The sequence below is a fragment of the Schistocerca gregaria genome, chromosome 1, assembly GCF_023897955.1.
Source record: "Schistocerca gregaria isolate iqSchGreg1 chromosome 1, iqSchGreg1.2, whole genome shotgun sequence".
Lineage (NCBI taxonomy): Eukaryota > Metazoa > Arthropoda > Insecta > Orthoptera > Acrididae > Schistocerca > Schistocerca gregaria.
The window spans coordinates 869,265,937-869,287,459 of NC_064920.1; the positions used below are offsets into that span (position 1 = coordinate 869,265,937).

Here is a 21,523-nt window from a genome sequence, read left to right on the forward strand (position 1 = left end):
CTGCATGTGGAATGCACTTCCTTGACTCTTGTGCAGAAAGGAGTGCAGTATTCTTCTGCATCCATTTTCAATAAGCTACCACAAGAACTCAAAAATCTTAGCAGTAGCCCAAACACTTTTAAGTCTAAACTAAAGAGTTTCCTCATGGCTCACTCCTTCTATTCTGTTGAGGAGCTCCTGGAAGGGCTACAAAAGTAAGCAGATTCCAGTGTTACATTCTTGATTTTCTTTATTTAAACTAACAACTTGTCACCTGAATATGTTTCTTATATTTCATTTTATCTGTTTGTACAACCTAAAACTGAATATGTTTCTTATATTTCGTTTTATCTGTTTCTACAATCATGTTATAATTTCATGTATTGACTTGTTGCATGACCATGGAGACTTCTCCTTAATGTGGTCCCACGGAACAATAAATAAATAAATAAAAAAGTGACTACAACCCCTTCATATCTGTGCTGTCATCTGAGAATAAGTAATGGATTCCCTGAAAAATTCAATGTCATGTCACACCACTGGTCGGAGATTAGCAGCAGCAGGAGGAGGACTAAGGAATTACCATTCCATGCATTTAACACCACAATACAACAGATGCATTTGGAGTAGTTCTGTGACTGGGAACATGGACTGGTGAAAAATGGCACTGAATTGTGTTCAGCCATAAATCATTGTTTCTCACTACCTAGGATAACCATCACTGGTGAGTATGTTGGTGAGCTGGGGAGAAGTCCTGTTTTTCCAATGTTTTGGAGACATACAGCAGTGTTACTTCCTGTGTCATGGTGTGGAGAGCCATCACTTATGACTTCTGGTAATGGCTGGCAGTGACTGAGGCAAGTCTGATGGTGCAACAGTAGATTATGAACATCCTGCATCCTCATGTGTTACATGTCATGTGATAGTTTAGTGGTGCCATTTTTCAAAAGAAAAATGCACATCCACACATGACATATGTTTCTGTGGTGTTTGGGTACTCACAGAGCCAGTAACATCCCCAGATCTGTCCCTGATAAACATGTGTGGGACCAGCTTGGACCTAAACTCTAACCTTGTGACAGTATCCAGGATGTCAAAAACCATTTACAAGATCTGTGGACCAGCTTGACTCAGGAGAGTATACTATGGCTTTATCAAACCCTTCCCAAGCAAATCAGTGCATTTACCCAAGCCAGAGATGATGCAACATCATACTAATAAGTGAGGTCATATTGCCAAGTGCTTTATAAATTTGAATTGATTTTGTAAGCACTGAAATAATGCCATGCATACTGTCAACCCATGTCAATTAAAATACAGAGCAGAATGACACCTCCTTCACCATACATTGTTTGGAACAGACATGGAATTAAGCACTTGAAGAACATCTCATTTGCTCCAGCTAAACAGCATATTATTCTGTGTTGAAAACAGTATATCTCGAGGCAGCTGGACCTTGAAGAGATGAAGTGGGAAAACAACAAAGCAAGCAATGGAGCCCTCGGCTTAGACCCATCTGTAAAGACAGCTACATAGTTGTGGTGTTCATTTAAAATGTCTGAAAATATGACATTAAAAACAGAAGCACGAGTGCAATTTCTTCTGTACTGCATCAAATCTAAAATTAAACTAGGCATCTGCAGTAACAATGGTGGCAGGTGGCTGAAATTCTGGATTTGGGTCTGTACATTCTCCACACCAAGTGACGCCAGCACATGTTGCATGCAGATCCCAAATTCCATTGTTGCTTTTGGATGATTGGAGGAAAGATGTTCAAGAGGTAGACAAGCAAGTGTATGGTACGCTGTGGAAACTGGAGCTGCAAGGAACTTTATATGCCTGAGGAGCTGCCACCAGATAGTGAGTGGTGGTTCCCCAGACTCAGTACAGAGACTGAGTAGGGACTGGTCCTGTAAGGACGCACGATCAGTGTAGTTTCCTCATGGTGGATAATGTTAATACTCTTTAGGTAAGAAGGCCTTACTGATCCATGCACAGTGTGTCTATACTCTAGCTATGAATGCACAAACCCCTGTACAAGTAGAGAGACGTGCCTTGTCTGCTCCCCACGACCTGTGCCTAAGGTGCTTGATAATATTCAGCACCTACTGGGTTCTGGCTTTCAGGTCTCTCAGGTGTAGTACCCATGATAGTTTGGTGTCAAAAATGAGGGGTAGAAACCTCTCTGAGTCTTTAAAATGTAAAATGGTGTCCCTGCCTTGCAGGTCAGGTAAATCAGAAATAAGATGAGAATGATTAAAATGAACACACACACACACACACACACACACACACACACACACACACACACACACACACACACACACACACTCTTATTTGCAGAAAACTGAAACGCCTCATTGCAGCCCATTCCTTTAACCTCCACACAGTAAGTTGCAGACAGCAGGTCACAGTTGCAACAATGGAGGAAGAACAGGAAACAGCAAAATCATCCACAAATACAGAGCACTGTACAGGACTTCTTATCGTACATGTGATACTGTTTACGGCTATGGCAAAGAGGATAACACTTAAAACACTGACCTGAGGAGCATCATTCTCTTACTCAAAAAGATACTACAGCACATCACCAACTTGAGACTGAAAATAATGCTTAGACACGGAGGACCATTTGAAAATGGAGAGGTGGCCACAAAAGCCCCACGGATGGATGTGCAAAAGCAAGTAGTGTTGTACACATTACTGATATCAAATTATATACCACGGCAGTGATGTTTACAAACAGAAACTTGATGACTAGCCACCTCTAGGTGGGTCAGTTTGTTGACAGTGGACCTGAATCTCTGGAATCCACCCTGAGAACAGCTAAGGAGTTGCCTGGTCTCCAACAAGCAGACCAGGTGACAGTTAACCATGAACTCATGGGTCTTTCCTACACAACTTGTTAAGGCAATGCTCTGATAGCTGCTGGGACATGTGCATTCCTTTCCGAGTTTAACAAGAAGTATCAGAATTGTCGCTCTCCATGAGACAGGAAAGTTGTGTGTCTTCTACATGAGATTAAAACCTTTGAGGATGATTCCCTTTGATGCTGCTGGCAAATGTTGAAGCATACAGTACAAGATGTGGTTTTGACCAGGTGCAGTATCACAGTCTCAGACAGTGCCAATTCCAGCTCCCACATGGAGAAAGGACAGTTGAAAGATTCAGAATTTGGAGTCTGAAGTCAAACTTGCCTCTCTCTGCAGTTGCACAGTAATGGCAAAATGCTAGATCCTAGCTGACATTGGCTGTAGCTACCTCAAAATGCTCTGAATTATCTGAGCCATCGCTTAGGGCACCATTTGGAGACACTCCTGTTTCAGTACTGCTGCTATTGGTAAATGGCTGTGTTTACTGGAAATTCCCCAGATGGCTACCCATTCTTTTGTAGAGCAAGAGGAATGGTTGATAGAGTGTAGGAATGCTTGCCATGACCTTTTCATGCTCTCCTTAATTACACGGTGAGCCTTGGCTCTTGCAACTTGAAGACCTGTGAGGTTGTCTGCTGTCAGGTGCCATTTAAACCATCAAAGAGCCACATGCCTGACACATATTGCTGAACAGCATTCATCTGTCCACCAAGCTACAGATCACCTCCAAAGATGACCTGAGGACTTTTTGATCGATAGGTCAGCTCCATGATGGATTACTTGTGTGAAGTGGTCCTCCCATACCTTGATGCTATCACAGTGTTCTGAACAATGCCCAGTTACCCCTTTTGACCATTCACTTTGGTGGCTTCTCTTCAGGTAATGCTCCATCTAGTAGACAAATGCAGAGTTTGAGTTGAAGTCGTCATTTATCTCCCACTGATGTGAGTATCAACAGCAACTGCTTGCAGATTAGTAGCCAGGAGGATAGCAAAGGAGTGCTCTGTCTTATTGAGAAACACTGCAACCCTCCCTTGATTATGTTCCCAGTCAGGTTATCTTCTTGGTGAAGGTTACAACCCCATAGCAAAGGGAGGTCAGTGGTTTAAAACGTTTTCTTGTAAACACAGGCACAGGGGGTGTTCCTGTGCTAGCTGTTTCAGTTCCTCCATGTATGTCCCGAACCCATTAATGTTCCATTGTATAATGAGAGCCATTTATCATGGGGGTTGCATCTGCACCCTGTCTTTCTGCTGGTGATGGATGCTTGGCCTTTGATTTTTTGCTCTGAGTAATCTTTGGAGCCACAACCACAGCTGTGGCAGTGGCAGCACTGGATGGTGGACCAGACTGAACCTTTGGAGTAAGTGACCATGACAATATCTGCCATTCTGGAAGGAAGTGTAGGCTTCGAAGTAACTGCAGCAGCACAATTTTACTGACAAACACAGGTGCTAGTGCTGACACTAGCAACCTCTGTTTGTGTAGCAGCACTAGTCTTCTGAACTGGTTGTTTAAGAGTGGCCTTACCACATTTGCCACAAGTGGCTGCTCCCTTACAAATTAGTGGTGTGACCAAAGTGCTGGCATGTAAAACTGTGCATTGGATTAGGAAAATAAGGCCACATACTGAGTTGAAGGCAATCAGTCTTAAAGTTCTCTGGAAGTTTCACACTGCTGAAATTCAGTGTAAATGCGTCCAGTTTCACGAGATCTCCAACCACCCATTTCATTGTGTCCTGTGTATCAACAATGCCTTTCTGGGATCCTCAGCTTTCAGTTCTTGGTAAATGTCAACCATGTCCCTGCATGTCACAACAACTTTGCTGTAGTTCAAGGTGTTATGCATTTCACATTCTATTGCATAGTCACAGATGCATTGAGCTTTCTGGATGTTCTTCACTTCTTGGGAATCAGTTGTTTCTACCAACATGGAGTCATTTTTCAAGATCTTGGCAGATTTTAAACTTCCAGCATTTCCCTTTAAAACTTTTTATCTGGTAAAAATGTGAAACTTTCTCAAAGCTCCCCTTTTTTGTTTAATTATAAGAAATGCATTCTAATCACTAGCATGCGTCCATTACTCAATACTGAAAGAGTCTATGTAATCCCAAGTCTGGAGGAGTGGCTACATGAGACCTCTCATTCAGCTGGGTGTTGGTAGTTTCCAGAGTCCCAATTTTTCTACTGGGAGGAGGAAGAGAAGATTTCAAAGGATCCATCCTGGTCCCATGAGCAGCTAGGGAAATAAAAGTATACCTAGACAGAACCCTGCATGCTTCAGTAGGCCTTATACAAATGAGATGTGGCAGGTTCCACAGAGATTTGCCACTAACAACCATTCCACTTCAACTGCTATGCTTTTCATCAGCATGCTCCTTATGCTCTGGGAAGTCAAGCCAAGATCATTGATCCCTGTGACACACAATGTTCCAATGTCACACCACAATGAGTCGTTGAAGCATGCCCAGAGCTTATAGTGACAGAGGACTGACAACAGTTACCAACCCCTTAGTTCAGAAACTCTGAGGTCACCAAGCCCGTACCCAGTAAACAAATGCTGAGCCCCTGAGGCCAACTACAGTGACATAACAAGTTTTGTAGGGGATAAGCTTAATGAACGGATATTGTAGAGCCTACTTTGAAACCATTACACAACAGACATTTAGACGGTCTCCATTAAAAGATTTTTGAAGGAATTGAAATATCACAGATGATGTATGAGGTACCTTGATAAACACAATCTGTTTCATTCAAATGACAAGTAATTCCAATTAACTCTAATTCATATTAATTAGTTAAAATGTTGATACAAATGCCTTAGGAAATATATAAGATACTCTGCAAACTATCACATTTGTACCACTGAATTTTAATAATAGATATTACTTTGAATTAATCAGAATTAGTTTTAGTTGGAAAGAAACAAATGTATATGCTGGTTTATAAATGCTGTACTATTTTTATTTTTTTATTTTTGAGTGAGTTTCATATTTTGTATGTTTTTCCTCCTTCTGTCCCTATGTCAACCGGGTTCAAGCAAGATATTATAAACATCATTCGCACAAAAACCGAACCTGAAATCTGTGAGTGTCCCTGAATACTGTTTTGGGCTACTGAATCATATGAAAAACTGGCTTTGAACATAGTCATAATTTGCATAAATATTCATTTGATTTATAAGGTACTTATAAGGGATAGAACAATTTATCAGCTTCCTGAACATCCTTCCAAAAGCGAGGAAAACAAAATAAACAAGAAAGAAGAACGAAAATACAACACTGCTGATGTTCCTAATTTAAACTAGAGGTACGTGATGCTGTAAATACGATTCCCAATTACCAAATCGTGAATACGCCCGAACTAAAAATTTATCACCGTAATGTGCAATCCCTGCGTAATAAGATCGTTGAAATTAACATTCTATTAACACATGATATCTCAGTGTTATACATTTCTGAGCACTGGCTTAACCCAGAATTAATCCAGAATACGAAAATAAACAAATTTGTCTTAGGTACTTACTACTGCAGGAAAAACAGCAAGCAGGGTGGGGTAGCAATTTACACAAAGGATAATGTAGATTTTATTACGCTACCTGACTTAACTAGGGCAAATGTCGAAAAGGATTATGAAATTGCAGCTATAAAAATTACTCATTTCAACCTGGTTATTGCTACAGTTTACCGATCACCGTCCGGGAATTTTGAACTTTTCTTAAACAAAATGGAGTCACTGCTAAATAAAGTAAATAAAATGGATTGTGAATTGATAATCTGTGGTGACTTCAATATTGACTTCCTCACAAATAGTGGAAATAGGCAGACCATTCTGAACCCTGCAACATCCTACAATTTAAAGGCTGAAGTAAAAGCAGCTACCCGAGTATCAGAAACTTGCCAAACAGCTCTTGATCAGTTTCTAGTCAAGAAGAGTTTACACAACACCTCACTAAGAATTTTCAATGCAGGTTTTAGTGATCATATTGCTCAAATATTAAGCATAAAAGTACAAGGCAGAATTATTAACAACATGTCTTTCAGAACAGCATATCGAAGTTATAATCAGCATAATGTGAACTACTTCAACAACTTATTACAGAAAGAAAAATGGCTAGGAGTGTAAAAAATGAATGATATAAATGAAAAATTCAACACTTTCATTGATGTATTAACCCATTTCTTTGAACTTGCATTCCCACTGAAAACATTAACAATATGGGGAAACTCTAGAATAAACAGCTGGATCACAAAGGGAATAAGAGTTTCATGCCAGAAGAAAAGACTACTTTATGAAATATGTAACTCAAAAAATTCCTCACCTGTAGTATGCGCATACTATAAAAAATACTCCAAAATATTAAGAAATGTAATAAAAGCAGCAAAAATAATGTATAATGATGAAATCATTTATAATTCAGCTAATAAATCAAAGGCTATGTGGAGTGTTATAAAAAAAGAATGTGGAGAACACAGACAACCTTGGAAAAATATAACACTGTCACATAAAAATTAAAAAGTAACAAACCCTTTAGAATTAGCCAACACATTTAACAACTTTTTCACAGGTGATGCTGAAAATATGTTACAATCAAACTTTAAGAGCACCCAGGCAAATGAATATAAAATAAGTGCAAGTAGAGGATCAATGTACATCAGTTCTGTTTCACAAGATGAAGTAGCTAAAGCAATAAAAGGAGTAAAAAATTCCAAATTGGCAGGTATTGATGGTATACCTGCAACAATGTTAAAGAAGAGCTCATCAAACCTGATTGAAGTACTCACACATTTATGCAACTGCTCACTTCAGCCAGCCACTTTCCCTGATGTGTTGAAAACATCAAAAGTTATTCCTGTATATAAAAAAGGGGATAAAGACAATGTAAATAACTACAGACCCATCACTTTTTCCTCCTGCATCTCTAAAGTACTGGAAAAGTGATGTATGAGAAACTTATGAAATTCATTAATAAAAACAGCATCCTATGTAATGAACAACATGGATTCAGAAATAAGTGGTCAACAACAACTGCTATCCATGAGTGCATCAATTCCATCCTAAACCTGATGGACAAAAAACAGGAAACAATAGGAGTCTTTATTGACTTGTCAAAAGCTTTTGACATGGTGGACCATAAAATTCTGCTATCAAAGCTAGAAAGATATGGTATTCGAGGTCTGTCCAACAAGTGGTCAGTTCCTTCCTGACAAATCGTATGCAGGCAGTGTGTGTCAAGCACACAAATATTGAACTAAAAACTGTAACTAATCACTTATCTGACTATAAACAAATAAAATGTGGTGTACCCCAAGGATCCGTATTGGGACCCCTTCTGTTTCTTCTGTACATAAATGATCTAAGCTTAAATATTGATGCACACAAAACAATCATATTTGCAGATGACACCACGATTCTACTAAAACGAAGCGACGATGAACAGTTACAGCAGACAGTAAACACGGTCACGAATCAACTTAGTAGCTGGGCACAGAGAAATCAGCTTGTAATAAACAGTAAGATAACCGTTGCTCTAAAATTCCGCAATGTTCCTAACAAGGACATGTTTATCCCATCAGTATCTATCAATGGCGAGCCAGTTGGTAAAGTACTGAAACCAAATTCTTAGGACTTTGGCTGCAGAATAATATCAGATGGAATAAGCATATTGAATATCTCAATGCTGAACTGAGCAAAACATGTTATCTTCTTTGTTCATTAAAATCATGCTGTAGTGAGAAAACAGTATTGAATTCATATCATGCATACTTTCATTCTCGTCTTAGATATGGGGTCACCTTCTGGGGAAACTCTAAAACAGCTAATAGCACTTTTAAACTACAAAAAAGGGTCATTAGAATCTTGTTTGGGTGCAAGCCTAGAGACTCTTGTAAACCCCTGTTTAAGAAATCTGGTATTCCTCCATTACCATGTGTATACATTATGGAAACCCTTTTGTTATTTAAATTAAATGTAATAGGCAAGGACCGAAGACTACAAAAAAACTGTGATATCATGAGCACTTTACCAGACAAAACAGAAACTTACATATGACTCAAATCAGCACAGCACTGTGCCAAAGAGGTACTTTTCACATGGGAGTTAAGCTTTATAACAAACTTCCTGAAAAAGCCATCACTGAGGTCAATACATTTGGAAAATCTCTAAAGTCATATTTACAGCATTATTGCTTTAACTCCATTGAAGAATATTTAAATTTATGAAAAGTGTTATATAAATACTTACTTACGTGTAAAGTGTATTATTGTAAGCTTCAATATGTATGTCTTGAAATTACTTTCAGCCTGTATATTTATAACTTGACTTGTCCAATGTCTTATGCATAGGCTGCTATGTAGACAACAGGACCAATAAAATACAATCTACAATTAATCATTATGCAGGTTTGATTGTTGCCATATAAATTATTTGCAAGCCACCATAATAAAAGAAGTAATATCAGCTGACGGCAAGCAGGATTTAACTGTTCTGAAATCTTCAGAGTTAATTAGGATAGTAACTCTAGTAATTTGATTATACTAAGTAGTATAGTGGCAACAGTGACTGCAGCAGGTGGAAGTAAAGCACTGAAAAATAATATACAAACATAACAAAAAAAAATTTTGTTTGGTATTTATTAAGTTAGATATCCCCTCAAAAATAGCATGAGAAGTAGTGGTCCTCAGATAACCTGATGACCACAAGATAAATATTTCCTCAGGAGTTGCGGATTTGAAAATCTGCTAAGAAGACTCAATTTACATGAAGCAAGCTGTGAGGCATGCTAAGTCCCAGGATGTATAGGATGCTCAACAGCAAGGTCATCACTGTCTTTACTAAACTAATTTGAGACAAATGTGGCTAAAATGTTTAAAAGTATGGACCAATCTACATCTATAATCTGCAAACTATCATCAAGTTTATGGCATAAGGTACTTCTCATTGTACCCATTATTAGGATTTCTTCCTGTTTCATTCATGTATAGAGCATGGAAAGAACGAATGTTTGAATGCTTTTGTGCATGCAGAAATTATTATAATCTTATCCTCACAATTCCTGTGTGAGCGATTCATTGAGGGTTGTAGTATATCCCTAGAGTAATCATTTAAAGTCATTTAAAGCTGGTTCTTCAAACTTTGTTAATAAACTTTTGGGATAGTTTATGTCTATTTTCAAGAGAATTCTAGTTAAGATGCTTCAGTATCTCTGTGACACTCTCCCATGGATTATACACACATGTGACCATTCATGCTGCCCTTCTCTATATACATTCAATATCCCCTGTTAGTCCTATTGGGCATGGGTCCCACACACTTGAGCAATATTCTAGGATGGGTTACATGGATGATTTGTAAGCAATATCTTTTGTAGACTGATTGCACTTTCCCAGCATTCTACCAATAAACCAAAGACTAACCTGGTTTACCCATGACTGAACCTATGTGATCATTCCATTTCATATCCCTACAGAGTGTTACACCCAGGTATTTGTATGTGTTGACTGATTCAAAAAGTGACTCATTCATATTATAGTCATAGGATACTATATTTTTCATTTTGTGAACTGCAAAATTTTACATTTCTGAACATTTAAAGAAAGTTGCCAATATCTGCACCACTTAGAAATCTTATAACATCTGACTGATTATTTAAGCAGCTTCTCTCAGATAGTACTTCATTTTAGATAACTGTATTACCTGCAAAAATCCTAATTTTATTATCACTATTGTCTGAAAGGTTATTAATATACAACATGAATGATAAAAGTCCCAACACAATTTCCTGGGGCACATCATCTCATGATGTCTCTCCATCCAAGATAACACACTGTTTCCTACCAACCAAAAAGTCGTCAATCCAGTCACCAATTTCACTTGACAGCCCATACAATAATACTTTTGACAATAAGTGTAGACGTGGTACTGAGTCAAATGCTTTTTGGAAATCAAGAAACACTGCATCTATCTTGTTGCCTTGATGCAAATCTTTTAGTATGTCATGCGAGAAAAGTGCGAGTTGGGTTTCACATTATCAATGTTTTAGAAAACCATGCTGGCTGGCATTGAGAAGGTCATTCTGTTCAAGATACCTCTTTATATTTGAGCTCAGAATATGTTCTAAGATTCTACAACAAATTGATGCCAAGGACGTTGGATGGTAGTTTTGTGGATCACTTCTACTACCCTCCTTGTAGACGGGTGTAACCTGTGCCTTTTTTCAAGAACTGGGAATTTTTTTTAGGGGTCTATGATAGATTACAGAGAGAAGTGGGGGTAACTCAGTGACAAATTCAGTATATAATCTGACAGGGATTCTATCAAGGGTTGGAGTTTCTTCAACTTTAATTATTTCAGTTGTTTCTCAACACCACTGACACTAATACTTATTTCATTCACCTTTTCAGTGGTTCAATGTGTTTCATTCAGCAGCTCTCTTTCTATAGCTCTATGCTTTGTTTTACGCCCATTATCCAGTAATCACTCATTCTTTAGAAGTTTCTTTACAGTGACTGTATACCATGGAGGCTTCCTTCCATTGTGAACTATTGTACTGAGTACATATCTATCCAGTGGATGATCAACTGTTTTCTTTTAAACTTGAGCCAGAGTTCCTCACAATGCTCCTGCCCTGTGCTGAAAGTTTCAAGTTCCTCATTGAGATATGATGTCACTGATTTTTATCTAGTTTACTGAATATATATATCTTTCTTCTTGTTTTAATTGTCCTTTGTACTTTGATAATCATTGTTGCTACAACTGCATCATGGTCTGTGACACCAGTTTCAATGTGGTCAGGTCTATCTGTTGCCATTAAATCCAATATATTTCCATCATGAGCAGGGTTCATAACTACCTGTTCTAGATAGTTTTCAGAGAAGGCATTTAGTAGAGTTTCACAGGATGTCTTATCATGTCCACCACTAATGCAACTGTAATTTTCCCAATTAACTGTTGGATGATTAAAGTCTGTGCCAATTACTACAATATGACTGGAGAACTTATGTACAAGTGAACTGATGTTTTCTCTGAAGTTTTTGGTTACATCAAGAGATGAGTCTGGTGGACAATAGAAGGATCAAATTATCATTTTATGACCATCCTTGATACTGAGTCTTGCTCAAACAATCTCACATGCAGCTTCAATTTCTATCTCAGTGGATTTGAGTTTTTTGTCTGCTGCAACAAATACACCATCTCCATTTCCCATTTGCCTATCATTTTGATAAACACTTAAATTTTCACCAAAAATCTCACTGCTATCAATTTCAGAATTCAACCAGCTTTCTGTACCTAGTATTATTTGAGCTTCATTGTTTTCATGAGCCCTTCAAACTCTGGCACTTCGTTGCAAATGATTTGGTAGTTTATTATTGAGATTTTTATACCCTCACCTGTGGGAGGCATTTCTTTTGATCTTGCACTGATACTTCTGGGTTTCCTACAGCTATCATTATCTGGATTAAATGGAGAGTTGCCTAATATAAAAAACCTTGCGTGCACCCCACACACAGCCATCTACCTGAGTAGCAGCCTCTGATGTGTAGTGCAAACCTGACCTATTTAGGGGGAGCCTACAGTTCTCAAACCTATGGTGGAAGTCCAGGAAGCCGCAGCCTGGCTTGTCATGGAACTTTTGAAGTATCTGGTTGAGTCCTTTCAGTCAACTCAGAACCAAAGAGTCACAATCAGTTCTGGTGACAATGCTGCAAATTGTGAGCTCTGTTGAAACACCATGCACAAGGCTAGTCTTCTCAAACTTCTCTGCCAGTCACTGACTTTGGAGCCCAGACAACAGGCATAATTTGTTCCAATATGCACCACAATTTTCAGTTGGTTGTGCCCTGTTCCCTCAATGGCTGTTGCAATAGACTCTCCAACACATTGGATGAGGCCCCCAGGCATCCACACTGAGTGAACCTGGTGTCATTTCCGGTCTCTTGCTGCCATTTCCCTAAGGGGTACCATCATTTTCCTTATATCTGAACTGTTAACAATTAATAGACACTTATCCTTCTGCATTTGCCTCCTCCTGACACTGGACAAAACAGCTTCCCCACAACAGATGGAGGAGCTAAAGTGAGATACAGCACCTTGAAATTTTTGTTTATGGGGATTAGTACAACACACTGAGCCCTCCCTGATCCTCATCCATCCTATACATGATGTCTAGATCTACCACTGACATGCCCTCACAGTCAATGAATGAGTAATGACAGATCATGTTCTTTCTGAACAGGAGATAGAATCCACAGGAGGGGATAGTACTTAAGGTACCTCTGGCACATGTATCACATGTACATGACCGTTGGGAGCTCTTCTCACACTCTGATTTGCAGCAGCTGTCAATTATTTGACAGTAGTCAGGGCAATTTTCAGCTGCTTACAAACACCAACCGACTCATCCCATGTTTGAGAACAGCAATCACAGTGGGGCTGGGGTTGGGGAAATGTGATACAAGGCAGTGAAGAAAGGACTTTAAATTAAACTTACTGATTAGCTTTTAATCTGTAGAGAAAAAGTTGCTAATTCTCTATAAGAACTGAAGCAGATACACAAAATGAGATTTATATTAAAGCAACACAAAAACCTGTGATAAAAATTACTAGTTCCTTACAACATTTTGATGTTAATTATAGTTGCTAGCACCTCAAAAACTGAGTAAATTTATGATAAATGCAGATAATATATAGGGCTACTCCTAGGGAAAACTAGATGTACAATAACACAAAATGTTAGAAAATCTGCTACAGCAACTAAATCAATCTGCTACAGTAACTAAAACACAGACCCCAGTTTGTTACAAATTTTTCATAGATTTTATGAAACGCAATGGTAGATTCACAACATTTTCAAAAACACACATTTACTTTCATTGACATATGATGAAATTTAGGGGTGATGTATACTTTGGCTGAACTGTGAACTGCAAATAGTGATTAAATTACATACCCGAAACACTCGAACCTCTAATTTATGAAACTTCTGAAACTAATCCATTTCTCCCATAATTATGAAATGAAATTAGAGAATGATTGTTTTGAATGAGGATAGGTCCACTGTCCTTAAAAATCTGAAAGTGCACAATTTAGCTTTTTAAGCCTACAATTGATAAAAACAATACTGGTTTTTTGCAGCACTCACAAGTGTTAGAAATTTCACAATATCTCACAATAGAAATGGATATTCATACAATCAATGAAAGATTCATGCAGAAGAAGCAATGCAAAGTGTAAACTATGTGAATATAGAAGTTTAAATTGACACACAATCTTATACAAGAGGCCTCACACAAGGTAAAATTCCTAAGTTGACTTTTATATACCATATAAATAAATGTGCATACTGCACGGATTTTTCACTTATCTGATCCTGTGCACACTTCTACACTGGTGTCAGTCTTATGATAAAATCCACTGTGAAAACACACAAATTTTAAATATACAGAAGCTAAATTACTGTAACAGAGGCCTGTGATTTAAAATAGCTGGGAAAAATATTGGATGAAACTGGTACCCTGAAATCACATTAAAATCTTCTACATAATAACCTATATGGGAGGTCAGATATTGCACAGATCCTTGAAACATGAACCATATTCATTTTGTCATCTTCCTAAAATAGAGAACAGAACAATGGTAAGCCAGTTGCAGCTCTTATATCTTTACATAAAAAAAAATGCATTCCATTGAAATGCCACATACCTACTGATAACTGTACACCACAAGCACTGTACACTGGTGGGTCCTCTGTCTGGAAGAGGAATCCATGGATCAAAGGACAGTGGTCTATCTGGAGGTGCATAATAACTGTATAATCCTGCCCCAGCAGCTGAGAGGAGGAATGCCACACCTATGTCGTTTGTTTCAATTACTACAGCTTGTTGGTTCTCAATCCTTGCCACTTCACCCACAGACACTTGATCCTATGTCTCAACAGTGAGGTAACTGTATGTGCAAGGGTAACACACAGGGAAATTATATTCTCCATACAGGGATCTTTATGTGCTTCATCTGCTGCTTCATTAACCTGAGTTCCCACAGGTCTAGGTACTCAGGAAAATGACACCTCTTTGCCCTACCTCTCTAGATGAAATGGGCACTGTGGATCATCTGAATATATTTAACTGCTGTGTACGGTCAGTGATAGAATTCATGAGACCTCTCAACTCACTGTTATGTTGAAATGCACAGATTTACTGTCTGTTAACACAGCATAACACTCAAGGAGATAAAGTGCTACCAACGTATTGCCTATAGATATGTAGTTCAAATACTACTAAATTAATACTATATGAATATTGTTAGACTTTTTTTGATAGTGTGAAAGACTATTGCTGCTAATTTATTTCTCTCTTGTGTTTATCGTCTACGTTTAATAAACTAACATAAAAACACTATTTATTTGATGCACTGTACTAATCAAAATGAATTAAAATTTGCCATGATAATGTTACAAAAAAGTCTTTTTTTTTAATAAAACAAAATAAAGCACACCATCATGAATGAGCAGGATAATATGCACTTCCAGGTTCAAAATGGTATGTATCTCCGTTCAGTCCATCAACAATTACATAGTTGCCATATGATTATACAATGTCACTGATTCTCCATTGGATTAGCAACAACTATATGTAAATATTAGAGTGGCTGTCAACAGGGAAGCTCATCCTTGGAAAAAGTGGTGTTCCTGGCTGCCACTGTACTGAATATGAGCAGAAATACCTGATATAGCCCAATGAGTCTTACTTGTATATCTGTAACTAAGATTTGGGTCTAAAGTGAAGTTATGAATAACATCCAGATACACTTGCTGCAACTTAAATGTCATAACTAAAGAATGGGAAAACTTCTTTCAGTAGCTTTCATTTCTTGTAGCTGTCTAAGGTATCTCTGTTTTCCTATCTCAATCGGGGAAGAAGAAGAAGAAGAAGAAGAAGAAGAAAAAAAGAGTAACAACTCACTTTTTTAACATCACCAGATGCTGTTAACATAATGACTAAATAAAATTCATTTTAATATTATATAACTGAAGCCTATATTCTATATGAACGCTTGCATTAGCACCATCTCTAATACATAATAACAGGAACAAAAAGACAACATAACACTGTTTGTGGACGATCATGTTTGATGATCAAATTTCATATGTTGTGAATAACATAAGATTCAAGTCACAAAAAGAAACCATCCAAGAGAATTTTTCACAATGACCAAAAAATATAACTCAAAAACTGTGAGGATAATCAAACATTGTATCATTGCAGTGGAAGTTCAGCTCAGATTGAGCAGTTGTGTTGCTAATGTGCAACAAGGAATAAAAGGTGCCATGTGTCAAATATGTCATTCTTAATCAAGACTGTCATTCATACATAAAAACCAAAGAGAGAAAAAGTGCTGTCTATTTGTAATGATTACTGTATGACTGCTGGTGATGCTTTTTTCAATATGCTGGTAAATTCCTGATGAATGAAGTTTCTCAGTTTTAAGACAGAGATGAACCAAAGTGTGAAAAAGAGGTTATCCTAGACGAGCATGGGATGGAATTTCTATACAGTATCTCACAGCTGATACGTTTTGCTTGTAGTTTATTTCTCAGGCATTTAATTTCTAACAACTCTGTAGACTACTGAAACATTCATATGCAAATTATCGAGGTGCAGTTGTTAAATCAACCTGCTACTTTCAATATTACCCCACTTGTGACTGGATCTGACTCAATGGACAACATTAACTGTAACTGCTTTTTATCTTGGAGACTACTGGAGAGGCTTAATAACACTTTCAAGGTAGCACTCTGCACATCAACTCATCTCCTGAGGTAACTGCTCAATGGCTCTTGCTTAACTAAGACGTTGATGGTCACATTAAATAAGATAAAACCAGAAGGACAAACAGGAATTGAGATTAGACACCTCACTCTTGATATCACTGTGGAATAACTTGAATAAGTTATTTTTAGAAAGGCAGGAAATTTAGATGAAATGACATTGATGAAATAAATTAAACTTTTTGAGATGAAATATGAATCATTTCTTCCACAAGTATCTCCCTCTTGAAATCACCACTACACAGCTAACAAATGCCAAATACATGTTACTGAAGCTCTCTTCAAGTCATTTTAAACACTTTGGTAACTCAGTGAAGTGTGTCTGCCACCTGATACTGTCATCATTCCAGTCCCAGTACAATACAATCCCCAACTATCATCCTTCAAATTCACTTAAAAGATCAGCAGTGATATACTTTCAGGAACACAGTCAGGAAGAAGGGCAAAGTCATCCACAAACAATGAACATTGATTGGGCATAATACTATTGATTGTTATAGCAAAAAGAGAGTGACACTCAAAACAGATTCTGGAGGTACACTATTATCTTGCTTGAATCATTGTGAAAGAGCATCACTGATCTGATGTCTAAAAACACAATTGGAAATGCAAGACTATACGAATATGGGTAGATGCCCACAGAAGCCCAATTTGTGGAACTGTCCAAGGGTGTTATGTTTGCAACTAGTATCATAGGTCCTCTCAAGAGTGAAGGCTATACATATGAGAGAGTTGTCTGACGAGGAAAGATTGTTGTATTTCTGTTTTGAGCAGGTTGAGATTGTCAAGGGCTGCATCACATAAAATTGTACTAGAAGTGACTAAGTTCTTCTGATTATAGAACTTAGGTAAGATGTCAGTTGACTATGTGTTCTAGCACCCTTTACGCTCAGCCAGATTTTATTAAAAAGAAATGAAAAGATTTGGTTTGCATCCTTTTTGAGACACCATAATATGCTGTACTGGACTCAGTCTGGTGCAGTCTGGTCTGCTAAGACAATGCACAATCCAGCTGCCATAAAGAAAATTGGAAGGTGTATTTCTCAGTGTTGTAGGAATGTAAATCCCAACTACTACTCTCCATTATGTCCTATGACAACAGAAAGCAGGACTCTGGTTTTCAGTGGCAGTGATAAAATTGAAATGCACTGCCATTTCCTGTAAACAGTGTTTGCAGGTGTAAACTGGATACTAGATTGCAGACATCTCACTTTAGTACAGCCACTATTGGTTCCCTGAAATATTTACCAGGGATCTTCTTTATAGGAAATATTTTACCAAATCCAAAAATACTTGCCAAGTCCTCTGCAATGTTTGCAGAATATGGTTGGCTTTGTAACCACTGCATGCCTGTGAATCTAACCCTGATTGTGAAGTGACACATGGTATTTCACCATGGGACATGTTGTCTCATAAGTCAGCCTGAGTACTTTGGAATAGGTGCATGAGCAGCATTATGGATCACCCTTGTAAAGTGACCTACCAAATTCTGTATATTTTCCCACTGTTCAAAAACAGCCAGTTTGATGTACAGTGTCCAGTTTGTTTTGATAAGCATCCACCCTCATGACTTCCTTTCAGGGACAGCTACATTTGATGGGTGGTACCAGATGAGGAATCAATCACTTAAATTCAAGCCATCAACAACTTCCCATTGTGCAGTGTATGTAAGGCCAGGAGGGCAGAATATGAGGTTAGTGGCAGGGTATTATCCCACTGTAGTGCTAAAGTGTGTGGTACAAATAGTAATAAGAAGACATAACTCTTGCACCACAATGTTGCTTTCAGTAGCATTACCCTTGTGCTATGTCACCATAGATCCCAATAATACTTTATGTGCATTCAGTTCTCAAGAAGTAGGAATGGTTGGGGAGTTGTGAAATCAGGAGAGAATGAGATTTCCTATACAGAACTTTGTTGAGTTTTACACTGAAAAACATATCTCTGTATGGAATGTGTGCTTCAATAACAACTACCTGTTAGCTGTTATGAGACAGACAGAGGTGGAGTGTCATTTACCATTATCCCTGTCCATACTGAGTTCATATATCTCCTGACCACTGGGATATCAACACATTTAAAAAGTGTATCCTGCAGCAGCAGGATATCTGGGATCACCAAACCCATACCCAGCCAACAATGAGTGAGCTCCCTTAGGTGCTTGCCACTGGGCCTGACCCAGGAGGTATACATGGCCACAGATGCGATGAGCATTACCTGTTCCCCAGACAATCACTATTACCCATCAAGCTATATGTGTTGATCTGTAATTAGACATTCTTTACATACATGATGGTTGTCTTTCTTTGTGGATCTATAGAATGAGTGAATGGAAGTGTGAGCATCCTTAGCAGAACAGAGGTACAAGTGTAGACTGGTAGATGCACAAATTAATTACATGACTTTTTCAATTTTCTTTTACTTTATTTACTTTTTATTGACTAATTTAGTTATTTATTTCTGAATTTTTCATATCACCTTCCAGTCAGCAGCTCATGCATAAATATTCCAAGTGCCCAGTAGTCAACTGCCCGATTGTGTCCTAAATTGAGTATTATTTCTGGGGCAACATACTCTGGTGTTCCAGCAAATGTCCATGTTTTACCTCCAGGACCCACTTCTTTTGCAAAGCCAAAGTCAACCTAAAACAAGAAAATTACTTCATGAAACATAAATTATTCATTGCTTTAGAAGAAGCACTAGCATTACATTGTTTTTCACAGATAAACAGTAAAAATAGACCTAATGTTAATAGTACTAGATGTGTGTGAATTCAGAGAAGTGGCACACAGTAGAAAAAATTGTACATTACATTGAATACATTGTTGTTGCCATTGTCTCAAACAAGGACACTTACTTCTGTAATGAATTTTTCATTCTGCATTGTAGTTGTCTCTGCCTTGAAGCTTACAAGCAGACTGAAACTATCTGCCACACTTGGAATCAAAGCTGTAGCCCTGCCTTTCATGGGCGATGCTATTAACTGAGTGACCCAGGCATGACACCTGACCTACCTTCACAGCTTAACTTCTGCCAATTACTTCTACCAAATCCAGTATCGATAGAACACTTCAGAGAAAGTTTAGGAAATGTAAACTAGGAAGATGTATATAATGAACCAAATGCTAATGATAAATGCAGCATATTTCTTGATAAATTTATACCCCTTTTTGAACATTGTTTTCCAAAGAAAATTACTAAATGTAACACTACAAACTTTTCAAAGAAACCTTGGATTACTACAGGTATTAAAGTGTCTTCAGAAAGAAAAATAAAACTGTACGAGACAACAAGAACTAGTAAAGATCCAGAAGTAGTGCTACACTATAAAAATTATTGTAACATACTGAGAAAAGTTGTAAGGAAATCAAGAAATATGTATGTCAGAGAAGAAATTAACAACTCTAGCAATAAAATCAAATCAATATGGAATGTTGTTAGAAGGGAGACAGGAAAAGTAACCACTGGGGTAGGTAGTATTACTGTTAAAGAGAATTAGATCATCTTAACCAACAGTACACAGGTAGCCAATGTATTTAACAATCACTTCTTAAGTGTAGGAGAAAAATTTGGTGAGAATAGTTCAAAAGAAAAAGCCAGGCAGTACATGAAAGAGTCAGTTTTGAAAAATTTTAGTCAGATTAAGTTTCATCTAACAATCTCTTGTGAAATAAGGAAAATTATTAAATCATTGAAAAATAAATGTTCTGTTGGAGTAGATGACATCTCTAACAAGTTATTAAAACAATGTGGTGCAATTACAGCTGATGTTTTGAGTCACATATGTAATGCATCACTGACTCAGGCTATTTTTCCAGACAGATTAAAATATGTCATTGTCAGGCCTCTCTACAAAAAGGGGGAAACCACAGAGGACAATAATTACTGGTCAGTATCCTTGCTTACAGCATTTTCAAAAATCTTTCAGAAAGTAATGTACTCAAGAGAGGTTAGCCATCTCAACTGTAATGGGATACTTAGTAAATCACAGTTCAGATTTCAGAAATTCAGAAATGTTGTTCCACTAAGACAGCAATATACAATTTCACTGTCCACATAATAGAGTCTTTAAATAATAAAATGTCACCAGTCGGAATATTCTGTTACTTATCCAAATCATTTGATTCTGTGAACTGTGACATTATGTTACAGAAAATACAATTCTATGGTATAAATGGAACAGCATATGAGTGGTTTAAGTCAAATCTACAGAACATGAAGCAAAAAGTCTCTTTATATGCTTCAAGTGATTCAAAGGAGTTTGCCACTTCATGTAACTGGGGAGAAATTACATCAGGTCCTCCACAAGATTCGATCATTGGTCCCCTCCTGTTCTTGATATATGTGAATGACCTCCCTTCTTATATGAAACAAGATGCTGAATTGACATTGTTTGCTCATGATACAAGCATAATTATTAATCCAGTAAAATAAAGTCTGTTAGAAAATGATACAAATAAGGTCTTTGGAAAAGTTATTAATTGGTTTTCTGCATCTGGGCTTGCTCTGAACTTTGAAAAAACATCCAATTTTCTGCTGCAAAAAGTATAATTCCTTCAATAAACGTAAGAAATCAAAAGAAGTCAGTAGCCTGGGTAGAGCATACTAAGTTTTTGGGTGTACATATAGATGAGAATCTTAATTGGAAAAGTCATATTTTGGATCTCCTAAAGTGACTAGGTTCAGCAACTTTTGCAATCAGAATAATTGCCAATTTTGAGGATGTAGAAATTAGTAAGCTAACATACTTTGCATACTTCCACTCTCTGATAATATTCTGGGGCAACTCAACACTTAGACAAAAGGTATTCACTGCTCAAAAGAAAGTAGTTAGAATAATGTGTGG

General features: G+C 37.6%; 1 protein-coding gene across 3 annotated transcripts in view; it reads right to left on the reverse strand.

Moving 5' to 3' along the window:
• Positions 1–21,523, reverse strand: part of LOC126273200 (cGMP-dependent protein kinase, isozyme 1-like) — a 365,331-nt gene that overhangs the window by 74,415 nt on the left and 269,393 nt on the right. For all 3 annotated transcript variants that reach the window (XM_049976745.1, XM_049976753.1, XM_049976759.1), the window contains exon 12: positions 19,156–19,319. In XM_049976745.1, the coding sequence (XP_049832702.1) occupies positions 19,156–19,319 (164 nt within the window). The remainder of the gene's footprint in view (positions 1–19,155; positions 19,320–21,523) is intronic.